The sequence below is a fragment of the Ammospiza caudacuta genome, chromosome 3 (assembly GCF_027887145.1).
Source record: "Ammospiza caudacuta isolate bAmmCau1 chromosome 3, bAmmCau1.pri, whole genome shotgun sequence".
Lineage (NCBI taxonomy): Eukaryota > Metazoa > Chordata > Aves > Passeriformes > Passerellidae > Ammospiza > Ammospiza caudacuta.
Window position 1 is genome coordinate 86,659,095 of NC_080595.1, and position 27,573 is coordinate 86,686,667.

Consider the following 27,573-nt stretch of genomic DNA (forward strand, 5'->3'; position numbering starts at 1 on the left):
AGTTTCACTGTTACTAGCACCTTGTGAAATGACAGTCCATTAGTGATTTATCTACATTACGAATATACAGATTTTCAGTCCAAAGCTTAGTTTTAGATAAATCTGCACCGGTCTCATCTCTCTGTCATGGATAACGCATTATATTAACACATTATATTCTCATTATATTAATATTATATAGCACATTAGTGTCTCATTATATTAAACTTCTTACAGATATTCTTTTCTATGTAAATACATTTGTATTTTGGTATGCATGTCTGTATCAACATATATATTATATAAATGGAGAGAGAATGCACATATTTATAGAACACATCTTATTTTCCCTTAATCCTTTGCCAGATTGTTTTCTCTTACATTAAATCACTAGAATCTAAAACCAGAAATATTGCCTCAATGTCACCTGTGAGATAAATTTAGACATGTTCTCTTACTTAATTTCCAGTTATGTATAATACTAGAAGAGTAACACTGTTAATAGCCCCTGTTATTATCTTCCTCCTGCACTGAATAACAGCACCTCTCTGAGATTTGTGAGATCATATATATATATTAAAAAAAAAAAAAAAGATTTGCAGTATAAGAAGGTTGAGCACTTCCAAAATTCTTCTGAAAATCTTTTGACACATTTTAGAAATATTTATTTTCTGGAAGAAACAAGCAAACAAAAACTCCACTCTATTTTCTCTTGCACAGAAATTCAGTAACTGGAATGGAGTGCTATAAGCCACGTGCTCCAAAAAGCATTTCTATCTCAGATCTCTGATCTTTAGCACCTGCAGCAGTACCTGAATCACAGACTCACTCAGGCTAGAAGGGATGCAGTAGCTAACTGGAACCTGCCTGACTACTTCCTTCATACCTTGCCAGGTGTGTCAATGTCTTCATTCCATTCACTGATCCAGCCAGGAACATTTCATGTGGGCTTAGTGTGATACAGCAGTGCCCCTGGTTATAATCACTACTGATTTTGGAGTTTCCCCAGACAAAAGATTATAAGATCTTAAAACAAGTACATTCTGAGGAGTGATTTTCAAATTTGAAGTAAAAAGCTGACCCCATAAAATTGTTGTTGCACTTGTTTCTCTACAAATAAATACAGATAAAGAACAATTACTCACAATGTACAAAACTTCGAATGTAAGTATTCTATATACAAACTCACTACTAACCTTGGTTGAGAGTACTATGCCCTAAGAGAGCAGGACATAGCTTTCCTTGTTTGTTGATTAATTTCCTGAATTACTTCCCTTCGATCTGAATGCTTACATTAATTTATTGTTATTATTTTAATGCACATTTTCTTGGTATTGTTATAAATACTATGTATTTAAGGAGCGTATCACTATTCCATATACAGTAATACAGTTGATATAAAAACACCTTCTCTTCCTCACTGCAGAAACAATATTACAAAAAGAAATGTAAGTACTGTACACAGGAAACTTGAAGCAGTGTTTCCAATAGGATACAGAAATACAATAATCCATTCAATATTCATTAGGTATCAGATGAAATCAGGTATTCCTTTCAACTACAAAAAGGACCCCCTGAAGAAGATGCAGAGGAGAAAAATCAGCACAGTATGTGACCTAATAAGGCATGAGTCTAAACATGGCATTAATCAAATGTGCTTAACTTTCATTACAGCAAAGCAGGAAAAGAGCCTGATGAGTGTAAAAGATCATGTCAGTGGCTTTGAGACCTTTAAGGAGCAGGACATGCACTGAGGATCACAATCTTTGTCTTCTTTTGAAGGAAAGGTTACATGAAATGGTAGATTTATACTAGGGAAGAGAGGAAACACATAGAAGCTTTGGAAGACAACAAATCTTAAAATATGTAAAAGAATGCCTCAGAAAACAAAAGAACAAGCTTATCCCCATGTCCACACCCATCAGAGAACAGAACACAACTTTGCTTTTGGTCATCCAAGACCCTTAGCAAGGTACTGCCCACCCACATGCAACTTTTCCTCACTAAAGAGCCCCTTTGTTTTCCAGACCAGTTCTCCAACTTGCCAAGTTCAGTTTCAGGTCTGAAAAGGTCTCCCAAAGGTTCCTTTTGCTACATAAATATCTATGTAATACTTAACCAAGATAGACTGTACTGATTTAGGTGTTGTGTTATCTTCACTACAATAAACATAACAAATTACTCTCAGGGGGCACCTAGGCACAGTTAGTCACAGAATCACAGAATTTAGTCATACCATATGGTTGTGAATTACTGTGTGGGGAAAAAAAAATTGGTTTGTACTTTTTCTATCCTTTGCATTATGTAAGTTAAGTACATCAATATATTTCCTCTATCATACTTATGTTTTTGCAAGTCACTTTAAATATTTTCTTTATAACATAACTGTCTTACTGAAATAAAAACAGATTTCTGGAACTATTAGTATCTACAGTACTACATAAATAAATAGCATAAGTTACCTGCTTGGTTTTTAAATATTTTTGATATGACGACAGGCACTTTGTGCTCAGCACCACCCTGTAAGAGAGAGATATTAACCATGAGATCTCAAGACTGAAGCGGTCATACTGAAATTTAAAAGAAGAAAAGAGATGTTACCCATACCTTTATGCTTAAGCCCAAGCCACCAACTGGTTGTCGACGAAGTGTAACAGTTCTGTGCTTTAAAAAATTGTAGAAAAAATAAATTTAGGTGAAAATACACTATCTGAATGAGCATAAAAGATTTTCCTAGGCCTTCATTTACTTAAAAAAAATTCCTAGAAGTAGTCTAGAATCTGAATTATCAGTTCTGAAGTATCATTCAATATTGATTTACAGGAACTTAGTTAATTCTTTATCACAGAGAGCAGAACCTGTGAGTTGTGTATTCAGACTTTAGTATGCTTTTCTATCTGTGAAGTGATATTCTTCCTGAAAAGAAATTTGTACATACTTTTCCTTTGGCAAGAGAAAACTATATGAAGAACTCAGATATGTATATTTTCATAATTATTGTGTATGCATACTTGTTCTAATTTTTCAACAAAAATACCAGTGCTTTCTATATCTTCAGATCCCTATATTTTTTTGTAGCATATGCTGAAAAACTTTTAGTGATAGTCTACTTCAAATGTTTAATTTTTTCATTTCAGTTTTAAGTATGTAAGGAAGAAAAACCTTTATCAATATTTTTCTAGAGAAACCTATCATATGTTTAACAGTATGCTGAATTTGACGTTTCAATAATGTGTAACTCATGGTGCCTGACAACATAATAATAGCATTTCATCTGTTGACAATAACTATACAGTTGATGGGAACTTTTTTGGAACATGCTGAACAGTAGTGGATAGAATCTCATATTTACAGTAATTCCAGAACATACAGGATTAAATATTTTTTCTTTCTCTGTACATTAGAAATAGTATACAAGATTACTCGTGTATATGTATACTTTCTCTCTGTATGTTTTACAATTTCACCAATTCAAATTAACATAGATTTTTATTTTAGTAGCCAAGACCAGAATCTTATGATAACAAGCTCTTTTAATATATATAGCTCTTTTTTTTTGTAACACTCATCATGCTAGACATATGTTCATATTGACTCAGGGGAAAACAAAACAAAATGTATCTGGAATTTCAGTTTCATTTTAGGTGGATTAAAATAATCCTTATGGTAAAAAAAATAGGAATTTTTTCATACATTTTCAAAATTGCTTCTGTTCCAATGAATACTGTACTTCTCCAATCTGTGCTAAAAACTGAAAACTACTGCATTATGAACATGGCACCTGACATGTGAAAAGATTTATATGATTAAATTTCACCTGATATAATGCAATTTCTTTGAAATCTGTGCAATTTTTTTTATAGGTTTTTTCTTCATTTAAAACTGCATCATAACTTTTTATCAAAATTATCACACTCGCTAGAAAAGTTCAGATCCAATCCGAATCAGAATACATCACTAAATTCAGGGACTCACTCCCAAGAGATGCTTTCCAGGAACTAATGGCTGTCTGCCTACTTAATTCTTCTTTTACTCCACCTATACTCACACCTTGAAAATATATTATCCTAATATATCCCATCACAAGGAGAAGACAATGGAATACATATTTTCACATTTTTGTTTGCTTTAGCATGATCATACAACAAACAGAAAGCTGCAATGTGAATAGCTTTAGAAGTTTTATAAAAAAGACAAATAGGGAACTACTTATTGGCATCTTATACTTTCAAATAGAGCTAACATGCATTTTTACATGATTGATAGACAGTCCTATAAAGCAATATACCAAGGCATAACATTGTATAATCTTGATATTTCTATTTAAATAGTTCATAGTATTGCCTATTACAGGTATTCAAATATTTCCATTAAAACAAGATATTAAACTCATACTTAAATGATTCCTACATAACAGCTAAGTAAAGGCTATGTTTAAAAACTGCAAAAACTTTCTTCTTTTCAAGATATTCAAATTGCATAGTAAAATGCTAAAAGCTGAGCATGATTAAGTATCATGATCAAGATAATTTACATAAATTTATTTCAATTCTATGATCATATATAATTTGCTATGACTAGAAAAACAACTTTCTTGCCCTGTTTGGCTTTTCTAAGGAAACACTCATAGCTGCTGTCAGAAAAAGGACAGTTGGTTCAGTAGACTTTAGGTCTGAATCAGTCCTGAATTTGTTATGCAAGGATAAAATTTCATGACTATGAAATTTGGACTGAAACCCACAGTAGCTTTGCAAGTAACTATGAAAGAAAACTCTACTCCAAAATGTCTTGCCAAAACTGAACTGCAATGTCTGTGGGGAAATAAACAAACCTATCTTTTTGTGACATTAATGTCATGCACATATGCAGCTGAAAACCCAATGTGTATGTCTCAGTCAAACAAACAAACATCTTATTTCACTTTTTGGTTGCCTGCAGGCTAGATATAATTTTTCTTTCCAGATGAATTTATTTATGGTTTTAGAATGGAGACAGACAATAGTACCTGTGTTAAAAAATAACAAAAACAATGCTATAGTTGACTGTGTAATTTCATTTCATTATAAGCAAGGAAAGCTCTTTAGACAGTCTTACTAATTATAAATCAGAACAGCAAAGCTGAAATTAACATCTTTTAAATTAACCTTTTTTGCTTTTTAAATAGCATTTTATTTTGTTCAATAGTATCTACAGTTTCTTGAAATTCTTTATTCTCCTGGGTTCCAAAGCACCTGATGTGTACCCTGCAACAATCACACTTTACAGGTGTGCTACCAAGCAGAAGCAATCATGTACCCCCCATGGACAAAAGTCTGTTTTGTTTCCTGTTTCTAGGAGATTACAGGGCAAAGTAGTACCCCACATAAAACTTCAGGATGCATTTGAATATACAGAATGTAAGAAATAAAGCTGTAACTGGCAGGATACCAATATGAAATATTCCTGTATTTTTGAGATCTTTTATTGTTGCAAGCTGTGAACTGGTGAGGCAGAAAATTTCAGGAACTCCAAGAATGACGTCAGATAGGGAATAAATTGAAAAGCAGATACAACAGAAAATTTTATCCGTATAAGATGCAGACACCATTCAAAAGAACACTATTACAGCCACTGTACAAAGAAGAGACAACTTGGTAACAGGTGCAGTGCTGCTTATAACACCTGAAATGAATAATGCAGCTGAAAAATTGCTATACTTTTATAAGCTGCAAACTGAAAGATATTTACAAATATGGGGAAACTATATGGTCAAATATCCATCTTTTAGGTATGAGGTAGCTCTACACAGAAGACTTACTAGATTCTGTTAAAAAACAATGATGAGAAAAATTTTATCTCTGGGAAGGTCGTTTATGTCTTGTTCTTTGCTCATGTGAAGGGGTATTACTGGAGCTTAAGGGGCAACATGATAAGGCAACTGCAGTGCTTATTTCTGTTACTGTGTTTTAGGAAGATTTTATATCCACCTATAGGCCAATGCCTACCTAATATGTCATTAGTACCAGGTTGTTAACACCCAGGACTGATACTTGTAGTAAAAGACCTCTCATCAGAAAAAAGTATCATATTTATCTGTCTATCTATCTATCTATCTATCTATCTATCTATCTATCTATCTACCTACCTACCTGAATGAATAATATACTATGGGGATTTCAGAAGAAAATCTGCTTGAAGCACTCCACAATCATTGATATAAAGAGACATTTTTGAAAAGAGACTCTGTCTGTACAATATTTTACTTTTCTGTTCCAGTCTGCATGAAAATATTAATGAATACAAATATTATTTCCAAGCATCAAACTGAAGTACACAGCAGAAAAGCCTGGGGCACTTGACACAGTCCACAGCTTCACTGACCAATGACATTACAAGGGTAAATTCCTGGTACCAACTCCACTTGTTAGCCTGAGTCTGTGCCCCTGGGCTAAGAGTAGTTGGGCTAAGCTCTGCAGTTATCAAGGGGTGCTGTGTGCCTTATACTACTTGAGACAGATATTGGCAAAAATGGGTCAAACAATTATTATCAACAGGAATGTTCATAACAATGGCCACACCAACAAATCCCATGGAATTTAAGGGCACCAACAGGCTCAGTACAATGACACATCATCAAAATTGCCAATTAAGACAAAAATCACTGGTTTTCTCCCATGGAGAATAGTCACCTTTTCTTAACCCAGAAAATGAACATGGATATGTGTTTGATAAATAGCCATGACCAAACATGGCCCCATACTCAAACCACAACCGGCTATTACCTAAATAGATAGCAGACTATTCCTTAAACATAAAAAGTGGACAAAGAAGAAGATAGGAAAAGGTGAATAAAGAAAAAGAAATCATTGCTACATTGTTTATAGGATTTTTTTAAAAGTACATTTATTCCAACTTCTAAATTTGCATCTGGTATTTATTGAAAGAAGTAGTCTCAGAAGTTCTCCTTACTTGTTGAAAGTAACATGTCAAATTAAATACAGATACTTCATGGCAGGTTTGCAATAGAAAAATAATGCAGTTTGCCACCCTTGGGAAACATACAGGGGAAAGGAAAAAGCAAAACAAGTGCAATAATAAGACTTAAAAGAGAAGCCTGCGACCTGTCCTGCATGGATGCAAGGGAAGAAACAGTCAGATACCTGAAGGGGTAAGAAGATAGTTTGTTTTGGTAGAAGATAGTTTCACTTGGGATAGAGTTAGCTTTCTTGTTACAACTTAACATATCAGCCACATGTTCCTTTTCTTAGCAACTCTAGACAGCGACCATGAGGAATTTACGCGTTAGGAAATGACTGAAGAAACAGATCTTGTAAGAATGAGAGAACCAGTAAAATGTATCATTTAAAGGCAGTAAAAGGCAGACCTCCTGTTGGTTGTTAAACATCCAAAAAGATGAAAAGAGGATGTGGTAAGCAAGAATATGCTGAAATACTTCAGGAAATTTTCTCCTCAAGATGGGGAGTACCCATGAAGAGGGACTTCTCAGCTCACAACCTCCACCTCTCCAAATCTTGAGCTTCCTGAGTGAATGGTTCAGCGTGTATTTAGCATTTTTTCAAATAGATATTTCCACTTCTGCTCATACAACCCTCACTTATTGACAGCAAAATTCCACCTACCCAGTGGCTGGCTGCAGGTTACCATGCACCTACTGGCTGACTGTGGCAGGAGTCACCCCCCCTCCTCTCTATCACAGGTAGACAAAAATCAAAATATTATTTTAAATGTGAGAGTTTGAAGCTTTACTTCTTGCACTGCACAGGTTCTCATCTTCTCCTAAAAGGACAGGAAGAATGCACTAAAAATTAACTAAGGCATGTCAGTTGATGTTCAGTTTTGTATACAGTCAAAGCAGATCTTTTCATGTGCTAAAACAGACCTGGGACATCTGCAGATTAAATATAATAACATTTTCATCAGTTTACATTATTATCTTAATGCAAATGTTATATTATCTTATTACTGTAGGTAAAAGTTGGTTGGTTTTTGTTTGTTTGTGTGGGGTTTTTCTGTGGGTTATTTTGGGGTCTTTTTAAGGGGAAAGTGTTTTTATTGGCAAATTTCTGTGGAGATTTTAGACGAAAATGAAGTCACTCATTTTGCTACAAACCTAGCCAAGCTAAGGGAGGATTATACAACAAAATCCAAAAACAAAACAAAAAACCCCAAACAATTTTTCTCACAGGTGTACAAAGAAAAAGCATCAGACAAAAGTCACAACTTGCAAGAAAGGAAATTCCAGCTGAGCATAACCATAGGAAAGAACTTCACACAGGTAAGCATCAAGAGCTGCCCAGAGAGCTGGCAGCATCTCCATCCTTTGAGATAGTCTAAACATGAATGGACAAAGCAATTTGGAAGTTATCACCACTTTCAGCAGCGGGTTGAATTAGACAACCTCAAGAGATCCCTTTCAAAATAAATTATTACATGATTTATTCTAGTTAGGAAGACTGACAAAGCCCAGGGTGTTTTATTCCTCTGAGGGAAGGAATCATATTAATGAATGAAACACAGTCTCAGTATGACTTCAGAAGAATCCTCAGGTACTCCTCCACTGAGTTGTCAAATATTCAGTTTGGGACAAGAGCTTTTTTCTGGCAAGTGGTGTGAAAAGATCCCAGACTCTTCTCAGATACAATTACTTCAATGGAGATCATCTAAAAATATGGATTTCCAGAGTTACTAATAACACATATAAGGCCCTGTGTATGATAATACTTTAGCCATTGAAAATTAGCTGATTATTTTCAATTTAAAAGTCATCACATAACAACAAACTATAACTAAATCCTGCCAGAATACAGCTTTTCTTTGAGTAAGGCCAATCTGCATTCAACTTTGCACAGCATTTCACAGGCTGGCCATAGTGAAGATGAACAAGAGAGGTTGAACCCATCAATATCCCAAGTACTGATAGTGGAAAGCCTCATGCTTCCATCACAGTCAGACAGTTTGCTCCTAACTGTTGAAAGTTTTAAACTGCTACAATATCTCTCACAATGTGTATAAGCCACAATTTACCAGTCCTGATACTGTCGTATCTTCAAGTGTAATAGATTTATTGAAAATTCAAATAAAGGACACATATTTATGTGTATGTGTGGCTTATCAACATTATGATGCCTTTCTTTTATCTTGTTGGTATGAGTACTCACCCTTAGCTGGACTCTTTCCACATTTCAGGATGAGACTGAAATGTGGAAAGAGTCCAGCCAAGAGTGGACTCTTCCCAGGGGTCTTTCAGGGGTATTCAGTGTCCTTTGCATTCTTTTGTTCTATTTAGCAGTCTTTTTTTAAGCTACTTATTCTTTCTATCTTTAATAATAAAGTTGTTTTGTCATGCTGAAAAATACTCATATTTATTTTGTGATGCAAACTTCTAACTGTTCTCAGATTGGCAGCAAGACAAGCATATGTTCTGTCATACTAAAGTTCCTAAGGAATTACTTGATAGCTCTCTTCTAAGCATCTAGGTCAGCTTTCCAGAGCATGGAAAACAACTAACAAACGGTTAAATAATGTATTTTCTCCATACAAGTGATCTTAGTTTCAAAGGGAAGACTCTTAATCATTTACTTGATGCTTAAAACAAGATATTAAAAAAAGATAAAAATTGTTTATTATTCGCTTTAAAAAAAAAAAAAAAAATTGGACTAAAATACCACACCAGCAATAGTAGAACAGGTAACATTCTTCTGTGTCATTATTAGCATCTGAGGTATAAAGGAAAAGCCATAGAAATCTCATCAGGGATCTGAACAGTATTTTCAGACACTGTTTCTATTCTTTTAATCAAAAAACAAGTAATCTTGCTGTTTTTCTTCCTTATTCACTTACTTTACTTCATACTAAGACACAGCTTGTGAAGCTGGAACATGAAGTACCCAGCATACAAAGGTTTTTGGTACACTAATTCTATTAGACTCAAGCCTCTGAGGAGTCCTCTTCCAATCAAAATGCCATCCACCTGCATTCAAAAACTCTTTGCCTGACCCATGACCAATTCAGAGACAATTTAGCTCTGTGAGAAGGACAAATTTTGATAAAAAAACCCAGATGGATTTCTGCTCTTTTTCTTAGAAAAACAAAATACAAAATAAAAGAAAGAAAATGCTTATGAAAAGAGAGCATAAAACTGTGGACTGTCAACAGGAGAAGGATGAAGCAATATGCATAGAAGAAAAACAAAGAATATTAAGGTTGAGGTACTGTATGTAAGAAATGAATTTTAGCACATAAAATGAGAAAGAGTCTAAGTCCAGTAATAGCTTCATGGAGTAAAGTTTAAAAAATAATGCCTCCCTGGTTATCCTTTAACTAAAATTGATCATTCTCTGTCATGCACTTAATTTATTTCTGTGAGTATTGTTCAACTTTAAACGTGGAGGGAAAAACATCTTCTGTTAAAAATACTTGACAGGTAGGGAAACTGTGTATTTATTTTCAATTCACCATTTCTGTCAATACTTTTGTATTCTTTTGTATTCTATGAGCATTCACCAATTCAGAGAATCACAGAATGAGTCTGTTTGGAAATTACCACAGTGGATCATGTGGTCCAATCCCCTGCTCAAGCAGGGACATCCCACAGCATATGGCACAGGATTGTGTCCAGACAGTTCTTGAATAATTCCAAGGAAGCAGACTCCACAACCCCTCAGGACAATCTGTTCCAGTGCTTGGTTACCTGCTCAGGGGGATATGGTGAGAGACAGTGACAAAAGCCTTACTGAAGTTGAGGTTCAGCTGTTATCCATCCAGGTAGGTGTTTCATCATAGAGGTCAATCAGATTGGTCAATCATGATTTACTTTTAGTGAATCCATGCTGACTATTCCTGGTGACTTGCTTGTCATCCATGTAGATAGAGATGGCCTCCAAAATGAGGCATTCAATCACCTTTCCAGGGATTGAGGTGAGGCTGATTGGCTGGTAGTTGTGTGGATCCTCCTCTTTTCCCTTTCTGAAGACTGGGATGGCATTTGTTTTTTTCCAGTCCTCAGGCATCTCTCCTGACTGCCACACCTTTTCAGGCATGATCATGAGCAGCCTTGCTGTGGTATCCGCATCCCTCTCAGCACTTGCGGATGCATCCCATCCAGGCCCTTAGATTTGTGGATGGTCAGGTTTACCTAGGTGTTCTCTAACCCAATTCTCCTTGACCAAGGGAAAGTTTGCCTTCCAACAGTCCTTTTTCCTGGTTTCTTGGGTCAGAGATTCCAGAGATCTCATCTTACCAGTGAAGACCAGTGCAAAGGCAGCATTCAGTAATTCTGCCTTCTCTGTATCCTTTGTTATGAGGACCCCTCTCCACGTAGTAATGGGCCCACATTATCCTTAGTTTTCCTTTTGTTACTGATGAATTTGAAAAAGCCTTTCTGGTTGTCCTTGACATCTTTGGCCAGATTTAATTCCAGGAGAAACTTGGCCTTTATTTCATTCGAACTTACTCTGACAACCTCTCTACATTAATTCCAAGTGGTCTGACTGCTTCCATCTCCTCTGCATTTCCTGCTTACACTTGAGTAATGACAGGAGTTGCTTTCTAACCATGCAGGTCTCTTGATCCCTTTGCTCAATTCCTTGCTCACTGGGATGGTTTGTTCTTGAGTCTGGAAAAAGCAATCCTTCCTCCTGAAAGGCCTTTTCCCATGGGAAAGAGGATCCCCTGAAGAGGCTAAAGGTAGTTCTTTAGCCCTGAAGAGGCTGAAGGTTACAATTTACTTGCTGCCCTGCTTCTCCTTGTTCTATACTGAACTTCATAATCTCATCGTTGCTGCAGCCAAAGCTGCTCCCAACCTTCACATCTCCAACAAGGATCTCCCTGTTTTTTAGTGTAAGGTCAAGGGGCACACCATTCCTTGTGGAAACCTCCACTGTGTCAGAGATATGCCATCAGTGCTTTCCAGGTTCCTCCCATCCTGTTTGTGCGTCATGGTGCTGCTTCTCCAGCCATGTCAGGGTGGTTGAATCCCCCCAAAGAACCAGAGCCTGTGGCTGTGGGGCTGCTCCGAGCTGCCTGTACAAGGCCTGGCCCACTCCCTCCCCCGACCAGGGGCCTGTAGCAAACACCCTCAACAGCGTCACTCTTGCCACTCTGCCCTTTTACCCTAACTCAGAGGCTCTCAATATGCTCATCACCCACCCCAAGGCAGAGCCTGATGCATTCCAAGTGTTGCCTCACACAGAGGGTAACTCCAGCACTGTGATTCTGATGCACCCATACACTTACATACACCCTTTATCCTTGAAATCTGAACACCCCAAACGTTACACCAAGTCATGAAGACTTGCTTAGAACACTAGAATTTGCCAAGTTTGAAAATCTGAAATGCATCTTGATGGAATGATTGCATGTTTAGTATACAAATTTAAATTATATAAATATTTATAAATAGTTATATAGACAATTATTTTCATTAGTGTAATATTGTATAAAAAACATTGTAAAATATTACTTCCCTAATTAGCTCCAAATCCAGAAGGATATTTAGAGATACTTAAAAGCAGCTTGTCTACTGTGAAAAAATTTAATACCAAAAAGAAAGCAGCTGATTTTACATTATTTTATCTATATACACCTTGAATTTCAAAACTATGTTTTTCTCTCATTACTCTCTCATCAAGTCCAAGATTGCAGGAAGTGAAATGGGCTGAACTATCATTAAATTACAGTGAGCCAGATAAAAAATTTCTCATCAAAGGTGAAGCTTTCTCAATGCTTGAAAGTATCTCTTAAATGAATGGCAAATGCCAAAATATGAAACAGGAACAGACCTTGATGATGGTAGTAAAATGCATTTTATAGTAAGAGTCTTTTATGCTTGGGTAGAATCTCTATTGCTGAAAGTCCCACTCATCACAGTAGCTTTAGTGATCACTGATGTCTTCGCCAGTCCTCAGCGTAGCATTCAGAACTACACTGGACCAGCAGAACTAAATATTCACAGCTGCAAATTCTGTCCTCAGTGTTCCTCAGGATTAACCTGTCAGTAAAAGGGAGGCTGGAAGCAAATGCATCCCACAAATGCTGACCCATATAAGTGGCTGAAGAAAAAGTATTACCACAAGTAGAAACAGAACTTTTCAACAATTTTCCATTCAAATATCCCACCTAAGAGCAAAAGTCATTCTATGTGCAGTTTTTTTCTCCTCCCATGCATTTGAGGTGAATACAAAAAGAAGGCCAAAGCTATTTCTATTTTTGTTGAAAATGAACTAATTTGATGAATGGCCATGTGTAAAATAAAGATTAACTAGGAGTACCTGAGAATGAAAAAGTACAGAGAAAGGAGAATAAATCAGTAAGACAATGTGATCATTTATGACTGCTATAGCATTGACTTTCAGGTTACAATTTTCTATTAATATTTTGAATTATACAGAACAGAGATGAAAACTATTCTCTTTAACCACTTGAAATATAAACCATTTATCTCTGGAATTTCTGTCATGTAAATGTAATTGTAAAACTTACCAAACTCAGCACTAGACAACTACCAGCTATTTCAGCCTGATTTCAAATTCTGCTCTTGAGCTCCTATGTACTAGAAAGTTATACAAGATAAAAAAATGTTTATCTTCATGTTACACTCAAATTGTGTTCATATTAAATGATAACAGTCCAGAAGCTTTTATTTTGTTCAAAATATAATGCAGAAAAAGTGAATATGGCCATGAAGACAGTTTAATTCATTTTTCTCATCAGTTTGACAACAGAATCCTGTGAGGACTGCAGATAACACTTTAGAAAAGGGACCTTGAGGATATCTTGTAAATAACAGAAAAATAGATCAGACCCTACCCTAAAATTTTAGTTTTCAGTGTCTCCAGTGAGACAACTTAGGGAAAATAAGGATAATGTTAACAATGTTTTCCAGGAAAGGGCAGCTTGGCAGAACTGCCCACTCTTATTTCGCAATAGTGTGAGGTAGGAAAAATCTCTTCTGAATGGGTGTCATACCTAGAGCCACGTTAATACTTTGCAATCCTAACCTAAATTACTGTCTGAATTATACTTGAAATTCACTTACTTTTACACATTAACACTACATATACAACCAAGAAAAACTGTCTCTTCTTGCCACAGTCCTGGAAATCACTTCTTTCAAGGCTCTACCCATTACTGTGATCACTACTGGCAATGAAATGCAACAAAGAAACTTGGACTCATTTTATATGCAGTGGCTGCATATCCCAGCTATGCCTCCTCTGCAAGGTCTATAACTTCCCAGAATTTATTTCAAAATTCAATTCAAAGCTTGCTTCCCTGCCTTGTCTTTCATCAGGAAATACTATTTAGGGTACTCATAAAATGTAGGAGGCAAAAGGCATCAAAATCAACCCAAATCTTGCTTCTAAAAGGAAGAGGCAGACTTCTGTTGTTCAGGGCAGGTTTTTGTACTGCTTTAGGTTGGACATTGAGAATGTTGGGTGGGGGGTGAATTGCTGTATTTTGGGTGTTGATCAATACATACACAGATTTGATACAATATTTTCCCAGATGCACCTAGCTTATGTTAATTCAATCAAGAAATAACATACATAATAACGTATGTAGGATAAAACTGTGATTCTTCTTCTATGAGATGCATACACAACATATTTAAACACCATTGAGTCCATAACAATCATGTATAATTATATGCACAAATACTATATGCTGAAGTCTCATTATGTTTTACTATAACTCTTGCAACTAGTTTGCATACAACTTATCAGCATTACCAGCAATGCCTGGTAAAAAAAACCCAAACAACTGTGTTTTTTCATGCTTCTCAGTGAAGCAGAAAGTATATGCAAAGCTGATGAATGAGGCTTATACTTATCTCAGCAAACCAACCACAAGTGGACATGCCTGTCACCCATCAACCTTTTAAAACATTTTAAAGAGCAAGTCATGTTCCACAGAATTCCATGGACAGGTACTTAATGTTTTGAATTGCTAAAAGCTATTGTAAATTATTTTATGTGTGACAGTAAACAATTTAAATATTTACTGCAGCAGGAATGAAATATTTGCATATTATAGAGGCAGACTCTCTAACATACTCACATACACACACAAAAATACCCATTATATGCTTTTTTGCTTCTAATTCTTAGCGGAGTATCACAAACCCACTTGATGTCCCCAAGTGCCAGATTTAAAGTTTACAGGATGCAATACAGCAAGCAGACAGAAATACTCTCCCTTGGTCCACTCTGAGGAGGCTGCCACGAATCGTGCACTCTAAGAAACACCAACAAAGTTCATGAAATCAATTTTACTCAGTTAAATTAAGTACATGTATTCCAAATTCAAAAACACTGTTTATATGAGGAAATGAGGCTTATACTTATCTCAGCAAACCAACCACAAGGATGTTGATAACTTAGACACCCTTGCTGTACTGCTTATGCAAAACATCATCAGTTTATCTAGTGACATTACCAAATGGTCACACAAAAGGTTCCTCTATAGCTTGGAGGCACCACAGACTTTGAAAATGCAGCATAACTGAATTTTCATTAAAAAAAGCACCACATACGTGCTGGCGCTGATTAAGCTCCATTTGTGCCTGAAAGAGAATTACAGTGAAATAAGTGCCCATCAAGTGTTCTCTCAGTCAGCTCAATGCCCTTGAACAGACATCCTGTCTGATACACAAATGAAGAAAACTTTGGTGTATCAGTTTACTCTTCAAATGCTTTCACTGGGAAACACTTTTCCCTTTTCTCCCATAATTTAATGGCCCAGCAATATTTGGTGGAAGGATGCTTTAATCTTGGTATTTAAAGATGTTTTTTGGTTCTATTAAGATTATAAATGCCATCATAAAGTATGTACAGCACTGGTCAGAAATGCAGTTTTTATACTTCTGAATGTAGGTAGCACAGAAGAGCCAAGCAACTGATAATTACTTGTACTTGTTACCCAATAAAATCTCTTGCACTCCAATACAATAAAGGTGTCCTCTGCAGAATTCATTAAAGTGGGCAGCCAAAAGCACAGAGATATAGAAGCACTTACATTTGCACTGTGATCACTTCCACTAACACAGACGACATCTTGTTTTTGAATTGTTAATACCTCTTTTGTAAGCTTCAGTCGGATGTCATAAGCATTTTCAGATACTTCATCATACAACAATGCAATACCAGTTTTAGTCTGCAAAAAAGAAAGGCATACACAAAAATTTAAGAATATTAACATTTCATAATGGTGAAAAACAAGCTCTATCCCATTCAATAAATAAAAAGCATACAAATGGGCATTATTTGTATGAGGAAAAGAAAGAGGAAAGAGGAAAACTGGTCTGCTTTTCAGTCTTCAAATGGATTAGACATAAGAAGCCTCTTTTGTACAGGAAAATACAGGATAAGTGGTCTTTGAAGTAGACATTAATATGCCAAGAGTAAAAAAATTATAAAATTTTCTCCATTGTATTGTTACACAAAGAAGTGTTGCCAATAATGATGTAATGATGTCCTGTTTGACTTTATTTATACAAAGACTTATGAAAATATATTAGAAACAAATAGGTATGTATAAATGTATGTGAACACATTTTCCATTTTTGGCAAGAAGCGGGGAAGTGAAATATTGCTCTTGCCTGGAATATGTTCATTCCAGTCTGTCAGAAAAAGAACTGTTCCCTTCAAAAAAGTTGCCATTAAGATACAGAGTTCTGTTACAGTAGAAAACTATGTTTTCACAATGTAAAACGTGATTAAACCCAGTTGTTGCAGAATTTATTTTGTTTAGGATAAGATGAACATACATTTCTTAAGTTACACCATCACTGGACTAATAACTAGTAAACTACATAGGATAGTCAACTATTTGGTATAAATAATGTTTTCTCCATTATTAGTAGAAAAGAAACTTTAATTTCTGGCTTATTCCCTTAACATTCATTCAGATATTCATTAATTCATTCATTACTCCCTTAACATTCAGTCAGATATTTCCTCTTCCAAACAAAAACTGTGGCATTAGGACTGCTTGTCCTAATTTGTCAAAATATGCGGACAAATGAAATTTCAAATCTTTACATTCATTGCTCAGAAGACAAAATCACCTGTTCTGAAATGAATGATCATATATAAAAGTACTATTTGTTTATTAATTTGTAATGTATATTACAGCATCATCACAGCACTGCACTTTATGTAAGTGAAGAAAAATCAAGCATGATTTAAGTTTTAGCTGCAGTATTTTTTTTAAAAGAAGATTTAAAATGAAGTTGTTCATCTATGTTTTCTTAAATGGTAGATGGTATAAAAAAGAGAGTAATGGAATTAAAGAAGAAATATGTCCTGTATGCTGAATGAAAGCTTAAGGGATTTAAAAATAACATTAAACATAAAAAATTAGCTTCATAATATTTCTATTTCTATAAAATGAGGGAGAAAGGTCTGTGGTGATTGCCAATAAAACCTTTCAATCTTTAAAAACAGAATCAGGTTAAGCTTAAGGCACTTAGGCTACACTTTGATGTAGCTCTATGCTGCAACTGAGTGTCATAACCTCCCTTACAGTAGAAATAGAAAATGCAGGCTAGACAGAAATTAGATTTATTCTGCATTATATACACAACAGTTGTTTAGGTTAATTGTTCGTGTAGTTGGGCTATCCCTGAGCTCAAAGCAATTGTCCCTATGTAGGTCACTTCTGCCATTCAAGACACTGAGATATCCTAAGACCTCTGCGCATGTAAAGCTGACACAGGCTTTTTAGGACAACCAGGTCCTTTTCTAGCTGGAGGCAAGACCAGATTTCCATGTTTGTAATGAGATACAAACATTGGTCACATCGGCAGACATCCACATGTAGGTATCTTCAGCCTGTAATGGATGTCATAAAGGGTTTACAGTCAGAAATCACAGAACAGCTTGGGCTGGGAGGGTCTTTAAAATCATGTACTTCCAATACTTTGGAAGAACATCTTCCAATAAACCAGATTGCTCAAAGCTCAAGATCCAACCTGGCCTTGAGCACTTCCAGGAATGGGACACCCACAGCTTCTCTGTGAAACCTGTTCAAGTGCCTCACTACCCTCACTGCAAAGAATTTATTTCTAATATGTAGCTTAAACCTATGCTCTCTCAGTTTAAAGCTATTCTGCCCTGTCCCATTACTACATACCCTTGTAAAGAGTCCTTCTCCAGCTTTCTTTAAGGGGCCTTTAGATACCGGCAGGCTGCTCTAAAGTCTTTCTGGAGCCTTCTCTTTCCCAGACTGAAGAACCCCAATTCTCTCAGCCTGTTTTTGTAAGAGAAACCCACATCTAAGACAGCTGTTTAGAATCTGTCCAGACAGCAATGAGCAACAGACACCTCTGAAGCATGATTCTATCTGATCTCTTTTATACATCCATCTAGAAGGGAACAAGTGAGTCATAGCTCTCTGAACTATAAGGTAAATATAAATAACAGCTCAAATATAACTGTCTAATTGTGGGAAGATAAACCTATTCAGTGTTTGCTGGGTATGTCTAATCCAATATTTATTTTTCCAAGACTTTGAGTCTTTTCACATTTTCAGCATATGTGAATGTCTTATCAACACATTTTTGTGAATGACAACATATGAAAACTACGCCAGTACCATCTGCCTAGAAGCCATGCTGCCAGCAGGAAGTATTTCCAAACAGTGGAACTACAGACTTAAAAACCCACTGTCCCTGATTTTTGCTGTTGTTCAGATGTTGAGCATCACTGTCCAATCTGGACTGGTGACCACTGTTACTTTTGCTGTGTACAGAGCATGCTTTACAGAAACACTGCAAGAATGGAGCTCTGGAGCACTCTTTATACAGCTTACACACAGAACAACTCTCTTGCTAGAAATTGTTACATATGTTTAGAAGAATCCCAATGAAAAAAACTCTGAACTTTCGTTTGTAACAGATGATCAGGTAACAAATGAAATATGCAGAGTGACTTGTTAAATAGTTTAGCATTTGCCATCACACTATTTCAAATGAAGTCCCACTGAAGCTCATCTATTACTATTAAAATCCAATACCTACACTACACTTCATCTAACTGCTGATGTGATCCAAGATGACGTGCAGCAATACCTTATTTGCTTTCAGAATCAATAAGATTAATCTGCATTTCTCTCAGCCTTTCAAGTCAGCTTTTTTTTTGACCAATATAAATAGCTTTGAATCAAAGTTCAGCACATTCCCTCGTTCATTCTTTGTTTTAAAGAGATACATTACTCTAGCGGGCAAATCCCAGTCCAGACAAAGGGTTCTTCAAATAAGAAACTTGAAATGAGAACTTAGTCTCTGCATGTATATGTATACCCTACATTTTAACTAGCTAGGTTCATCTTAATTTCTCATTTAAAAACTGTCTATACAGTGGTCATTCTATGTAACTGATATAAAAAACTGAGGACTGAAAAGTCAAAATAACTCTTTTAATTATATAGTATTGTTAAAGCTCATAAATTTTGTAATAAAAAGCATCCAGAAAGTTCATAGGGAGTTGCATCTCAACAGGATTTTAATGTTTATGTTGAGAAGTAGGGGAATACGAATTTAAATTCACTTGGGCAGAAAAAGAAATCAAATAGTGATTTTCATATCTCTTAGTTTTCTAGACACTGGCTTCAGGAAGAGGAATGTGTGGGTGTTCATGTGCATGTTCACCATGTGGTGGGAGGAAGAGAGACGATCAGTAGTACAAACATCACGGTAGTGTCGCAGACATTTCTTCACAGAAATCCTTTCTTTCGGATTTCTGCGTCTTCTGGAGGGCAGAGGCCTCCGAAGAGAAGGTAAACAATTATTATCAGCTGCTGTGGAATGTAACGGGATGCATCTTGATTGGCTCGTGCTTCTTGTTTATAATTAAGGGCCAATCACAAAGTGTAAGCCAGGGACTCAGTCCTTGGGCACAACTTTGCTGTAGATTCTTTCTTTCGATTCTTAGCCTAGCCTAGCTGCTCTGCTAACCTCTCTCTTTATTCCTATTGGTATAGTCTTAATGTATTATATCTTATATTAAATAAATTCAGCCTTCTGATTCAAGAAACAAGATTCACCGTCTCTCTATCACCAGCAGCGACCCACTCAGGCGCAGTAATACGGTAACTGTGACTTTTACAACAGCATAGACACTGCTCTGTTTTTGAAAAAAAGAAAAAAACACAAACCTATGTTCTCAAACCAGCTCAAAAACTGTCAATACCACAGAAAACATTCATCTCTAGAGAAAGCTAGAACAGCAGATGAATCTTTTTATCAGTTTTATTGTTGACTACTTAAGAAGGTCCCTAGCTAATGTACTTGCCTTAAAGCATTCCCTGGTTCAGCACAATGTTTTGGATCCCACTCAATGTAACATCACTCTTTCAATACACCATATCTGCAGTTTAAAGCTCACAATTGTAAATTATGTTTCAAGATAGGCATATCTACAACAAACTTCAGTCTTAGTGGCAAAAAATACTTGTCTTCACTGCTATTTTATTTTGAAATAGCTTGCAAAAAAATTCCTCTGCATTGAGTTACTTTGGTTCTCCAGCAGAAAACACCATTTGCTGATCCTTAATAAATACATCCATAGCTTCAAGGTCACTGCAGTTCAACTTTATCTGCTAAAATTCATTCATAAATGACTTTCCTTTACTTGTAAATACAATTATTTAAGCACTATATTTGAACTTTTTTCCCATTGAAATGCCACATTATATTTCCAAACTAGTATTTTACCAGCAGCATTTATACCTCATAGGTCTAGTGATAAAATTCTCTAATCCAATTTAATTTTTTTAAAATTAAATTAACTCTTTGGTATACTTATAGTTGGAAAACTTGCTGAAGACACATAAGACCTGGAGTCACTGATTTTTATCCTTCATCATTTAAGATTAGGAAGAAATAGAACTTCAGGCAGTCCCACATAGTGACCTGAGCACTACATTACAGCAGGCTCAAATCTACTTTCTCTCTCACAACTGGTTTGATGTTTTCTACAGCACATTTCCTATCATAATCAAAAAAGAAAGATACTTTCTCAGAGAAATTAAAATTTAACGTATCCTTGACTAACATAAAAAGATTTAAAATGGGATAAAATATAAAGGGGAAAAAAGTGCAAGGTATTACACTATAGGAAGAACAGCCATCTGTATGGAAGAAGAAAAGCTCTTCTTCACCATGTCTTAAACAATGTTAACAGGTATGTAGGACTGAGAATTGGCAGAACAATATGGGCATCAATATTTTGTTGTTGCAATAAAGGCAAATGCTTTTTTCACATTATTTCCTATTGATTTGTTTTTTCTTAATCTTACAAGACAGTACCTAAAAGTACAAATAAAAGTAAAGCTGGGTACTAGAGAAGGTTCCTTAAACACTGCTGAATGTGAGGGAACAAAATTTCACGCCCATTAAGTAATCATCACCAGTGTTGCATTTAATACATCTTAGTATATTGTTTCCTTTTATACAGTATTATGTCAGTGTTGTTTCACGGCTACACTACATCAAAGAGGTAATGAGCTAAAAAGGGTCATGAAAGAAACAAAAAAATTAAAAGTGGTCAGAGATCTGTAAAATAGGATGTGTAGGTAATTCAAGAAAAATTCAGGTTATTTTGTTTCAAGACAGCATATATGAGACCATAAGAACAGTTTTAAGTACTTCATAATCTATTTCAAATAGAGCAATCAGGAAGAAAATAATTCAGAAATTTCCTCCTTTGAACATATTCCGGTTATGAGGAAACCGAAGTCCTTGAACAGAGTGCTTGGATGAATTATGGACATCCATCGCTAATAGATTCTGAGAGAAAACTGAACAAACATCTGCCCAAATGGTATCAGTAATCCTCTCACAGGGCAAAATCTCAGAAAAGAAATTCTCCTTTAGATCTACTTCATGCTAATATTCAAAATTATGTGACTTCTTGCATATGAATGAACTTCTGAATCCAGGAGAAAACTTGACTGGATTTACAAGGATACCCAGAATGAATAACTTGTAAATGCCATAGGATGGGTGAAAAGTAACTATTAAGGCCTGAAGAAGTTCATCACTTAGGTGCCTTGATAATGGATGAGTGACATTTACAACATGTGTAAATAATCATAATTTTCATAGCACTTAATCTGAAAGATGACTGTAACCTAAGAAGAAATGTGCTCATGTCTTTCATGATGAAAAGACAATTCCAGGCTTAAGGAGCCTTAAGTAAGAGCACAAATACACACTTTTTAATGGACCAACATGGGACAAATGGATAAGGCAGCAGATAAGTGAGAGCTGTAACACATCTGTGGAACATAGAGAATCAACGATTCCATTAGCACCACAAACACACAAAGAACAATTAATAAAACTAAAAGCAGACAGAAATAAACTACAACTTGCTGAAATCAGTCATACAGAGCTCCCTTAGAGAGTATATTTTTTCCTGTAATAACACATGGAGTTGTACTTATTCTCAGCTTTAACATACTACAAGTTTTACATCTAATGAGACTGTTTCACAAATGCAGAGACAAAAATACTTAACCTCAGTACTCCTTCCTTTAACAAATTTTGACTATAATGATAATGAAGCCATTAAACAGACTATTTGGAGGATAGGTTATGGTTCCCCAATACTATGAGGGTGAGGGGTTCTGCATCTCAAAAAATGTTGTGGAGGAGAAATGGTACGGATTTGTCCCATATCTCAGAAGAGTAGTTCAAGACTCCTCTATTAGGAGAGAAAACATCATTTTACCATCACATGTAGGAAGGGATCTGGAAATGTATGAAGCCCAGCTTCAAAGCGAGGAAATTCTGTGACCAGCCCAGGTGAAAGCCTCTAAGGATGGAGGCTGTTCCCCACTGCTGGGCAACCAGCTCTACTGCTTGTCTGTCCTCATTGTGTCCCATTCCAAGTTCTGCTTATTGTCTCCTGTCCATCCAGACACCATTACAAAGAGCCTGGTTCTATCTTCTTGATCTCCTCATTGACATGGAAATGCTCCATTTAGGTCCTGATGAAGCCATCTCCAGGCCAAACAAGCCCAGCTCCCTCACAGGGAAAGTGCTTCCAGCCCCAGTCAGCTTCCACAGTGAACTTTCTCTGTATTATCAGCGCTGTTTTTGTACTGAGGGAATCTAAACTGCATACAATATCCTGGATACAGTCTAACAAGCATTGGGATGAGAGAGACACTCCTCCCTTAATCTCCTAGTTGTGCTCCTCCTAATACAGCTCAGGATAATGTTCACTTCTCTGCTGCTGGCTCAGCTACAACTTACTACCCATCAGGACCCCCCGAGACTCTTCATATGAGATGCTCCCCAGACACACAGGCCCCAGTCTGTATCACTGCCAGGGGCTCTTCATTCTGAGGTGCAGGATGGGGCACTTGTTGGACTTTATGAATTTAATTCATTAATTTCATGAATTTCTTGGCAGTCTGTTTGTTAGCCTGCCTAGGTGTCTGTCCATGGTATAGTGACTGCACCCTCCAGTTTGGTGTCATCAGCAAACCTGAGAACCAAGCCCTCTGAGCCTCCTTCCAGGGCACTGACAAAAATGTTAAAGAAGATGGGCCACAGGAGCCATCTGAAAAACACCCCTTGCCAAAAGAATCCGGACACAGGATACCCCATTAAGCACTACCTCCAGCCTGAGCAAGGAAGCAGTTGTCCACCCACCCATCTAGGTGGAGGCTACGGCAAACAAACATATTTATTTCCTTATACTAAAATTTATTTCCTTATACTAAAATACTACTAGTACCAATAACAATGTTCATAATAGAACTAATTCTTTGTTTTAAGACACAAATGCATAAAAAAATGTTAATTTTCAAAAATTCAGGAAAAAAGCATCATGCTTATTGCCACTATCAGGTATCTTTCTGCTCTGAAGTACCACTGCCCACTTTCAGCAGTGTCCAATTCCCATGTACAGAAGGATGCAGCAATGCCTTTACATCCATTAGACCCAGCAGACCTGCCCACCCATCAGAGTCCAAGGGCCAGGACACACCTACAGCCATGGCAGGGGCCACAATCCCCCTTCCACACGAAGCCCTACACGCTGTCCCCCAGCAGCTGCTTCTGCCTCCCTTCCCAGAGGAGAAGCCTTGCAGCTGGGAAACAGCACCAACACCAGGACTGCTGCACATGATGAAACCTGTGGCTGCCCCAGTGCTCCAACCCATGCACTACTGCTCATCTCTGAAGGGAAATATTTCAAATTAAGATAAAAGCAAGTTAAGTCGGAATTTCATTCCAGTTGGAAAGAAACTACCAATGTTAATTTTTAACACTGGATTATTTTTAGTATCACAAAATCAATAAAACTCCCCATCTTATAAACTAGAATATTATACAATCAAACTGATCTATTAGCTACCCAACTTTTATGATTTACTGGGAACATACACAGCTTCTTTCAGCTGCTATTCAAAATAAGCACACCCACAAGCAAATGCACAGGAAATTACATGAAAAATACCACAACTGCTTCATAGCCTTAGTAAGAAGCTAGTAAAAGTACTTATGTTTGTCATACCATTTTTCAAGATGTATAGTAGATCATGCATTTTTATTAGAGCTGTAACTCCATTTCAGAGTTTCATAATGTTCACAATCATTCTCAGTGAAGAAAACCACAAATTTCTGACAACTACTTTCAGAAAGGTGATTCACATTCACAACAAAGCTAGTGAAATATTATTTGGTGGACACTATTGATTCTCATGTAAGTCAATTAAGACTAAAGACACTGAATTAAAACGTACTGTAAATTTTAAATGCACTCTTTGATAAGAATCAGCATCAGAAATAAAGATGGTCTAAACTAGATATTTAGGACATATTTGAGTGAATTTTTCCCAAAAACATTGACTACATCTGAAATTTGCAACTTCAATAGCACTGTTTTGATAAAGAAATTTTTACATTTGTATTTATTAATAACAATCCAATACTATGGATTGACATTTCAATATACACAGTTGTAAAAGGTGTATTAGCATTACAAGCCTTTAGAAAATTTTAACTGCAGCATGACAGCACCACTTTCTAACAACTCAGCCCAATTTTTCCTAAACTTTCAAGGGCCATACTGAAAGTAACAGAAGTTTGAAAAGATGCTTTCAGTATATGAAATTTAAAAGCCTATTTTGTTCCTTACATCACCACCCATTCAATAGTAAAAAATAGCCTTAGGGATACATATCTGCTAATAACATTAGCCTTGCAAGAAAAGTGATTAACAGCTGGCTCACAATATCTTAATCAGTAAGCACTAATATCTTGTTTAATTACTGCAAGTTCAGTGTACCATGAGCTAATAAAATATGATTGATTGTTGTCATTCTCATGTACCTCTCAAAACATCAGACACAAATATTTGAATTCTGTATTGCACATTTGAAAAATGAACTTTCAGGATGTCATGTCAGAATAACAATTGCCTTCTTAAAACTCTAACAAATGCTAATAGAGACATACAGTTAAATATGTTCTAAAAGAAATTCTAACCCAGAAAATTGCCAAGATTCAAACTATTAGAAAAATTGCCTAGTTTTATTTTGATTTAGATAGTATCTTTAAATAAAAGAATTAAGAATATAAAGAATACAAAACCTCAGAATATAAAGATGCTCCTATGCTTACAGCAGTTTCCTACCTGCCAAACAAGAAAGCATAAATTTTACACTTCAAAATAAACCACTTAGCGATAGCTGGAAAAAACTCACAACATTCCCTTTGGAGATTATTTAAGAAACAGATTATCAGAAAATTATTGTGATTATTTCTATTGCTGATACCATAAATCTTAACCTAGTGGGGCCTCAGCTGATTAATAAATATTCCTGTTGTTGTATCAAATGGCAAAAGAAAAAATCTAAAATCACAATAAAAACACCTCACTCATTTTCTCAACCTAGAATAGCCAAAAAACAGCACTACAAAACCATCAATTTTTATTTTTTTTAATAGAATACTAGATTTTGATGCATCCTGCTTTTGCTATCTTTCCCCTTTTGACTGATACAGGTCCACCACATTAATTCTTTTTCAGGCTTTTGCATAAAATTATTTGGTTTGTTTTGTTTTGGTTTGAGGGTTTTTTTTCCTGTTAAACTGTTGTGTTACTCTGACAAAATCAAGAAGAAAGCCATATCTAACTGCTTAATTTCTGAATAAGGTAGAAAAGAAAACAAATTCAACTAGGAAAAAAGTACTAAAGCTTTCTGCAGAACACAAAAACAAAGCAAACAAACAAAACAACAACCAGAACAAATTAATAATATATAACCAGTTTATATATAACCTTAAGAAGTGATCCTTCAGAAACTGGAAGTATATAAAGAAAATAGCACAGAAGATACAGGAAACCTAGGAAAAAGTGAAGGATTTTTGCAATGCCCAGTAACTGAACAAAAACTGCAGGTAATTTAAGTATTGAAAAATCAATTATTTATTTGAATTCAGACTTCAGACAAAGATTTCTTAAGATGAAGAATATGTATTCTAAACCCCTTTTCAAAAGCAAGAAAACATGTAATCAGGAACATCAAGTAGAGATACAGATTCAGCTCTCATTTTAAAAAGATAGATTGTCTGGGATGAATTAATGTTTGTCCAGAATTCAAAGAAACGGCTATTTTTAAAGCATATACAGTCTAGTCTCATTAACATTAAGAGGAACAAGAAGATCAGTACTAAAAAATAAAAATCTCGAACTGATGCCAAGTCTGATTTTGGCAGCTGCACATAAAACTTGTTTCATATCTTTCTCAATTTCAGTAATTTGCTGATCAACAACCAGTACGTACAACTGACTGATCCACTGGCCCTGTAACCATTTGACTTAAGCTTTAGGAGGTGCATCTACACATTTGGATGCATATATCACAGAACAAAAATAAAGCTAGGAAAAGAAACTAGGTAGGAGACAGTCAAACATTTCTGAGTAAAAAGTATTCAAAAGTAAGATGCTTGACAAAAGAGCTGGACACTCTAGGGTTTTGGTGAAATGTTGCCAAAAAATCTGTATTTCAGAGTGAATAATGTGCAGCAGAATTTAATTTTATCCATTATCATCTTCCAGTGTCATCTGTCCCTTGATGCTGTTGGTCAGAGCACTGGACAGCCACAGTGTTTGACTAACACATGGAAAGTCTCATTCCCACAGGCTGGGGGTAAAGCTGACCTGCATCACCCACTGCAGACCTTGGCAAAGATCGCTGAGCAAGCTCTGATGGACTCTTAGCTCAGCAGGGCACAGTGAGGGCCTGGGCAGGGCCTCTGCTGGGCCTGTCACCGTGCCCCTCCATGTGTTTGGAGTGTCTCGGCTTAATCTGGCACAGCAGATGGCAGGGGACAATCTCCCGCTCCTCGGGAGGCTGGGAGGGCGGATAAGGCATTCGCCTTGCACAGATGAGACACTGAACAACGATGGTGAAAGTAAAGGAGCAGACTCCTGTCAGGGCTATAATCTGGGTTTATTGGAGGAGTAACAGCAGAGAAATCCACACCCCAAGGAGACATCCACCAAAAAATCCAAAGGTAAACTGTACAACAGTTTATAAAGTGGGGAGAATACAGGGGAGGGGCTCACCCATCTA

At 36.2% G+C, this 27,573-nt stretch overlaps 1 protein-coding gene across 1 annotated transcript in view; it reads right to left on the reverse strand.

Annotated features, from left to right (window-relative positions):
- Positions 1–16,176, reverse strand: part of SNTG2 (syntrophin gamma 2) — a 119,036-nt gene extending 102,860 nt beyond the window's left edge. The window contains exons 1-3 of the mRNA XM_058802349.1: positions 15,994–16,176; positions 2,587–2,643; positions 2,442–2,499 (exon numbers count right to left, since the gene is read on the reverse strand). Coding sequence (XP_058658332.1) covers positions 2,442–2,499; positions 2,587–2,643; positions 15,994–16,176 — 298 coding nt within the window. The remainder of the gene's footprint in view (positions 1–2,441; positions 2,500–2,586; positions 2,644–15,993) is intronic.
- Positions 16,177–27,573: the final 11,397 nt, after the last annotated feature.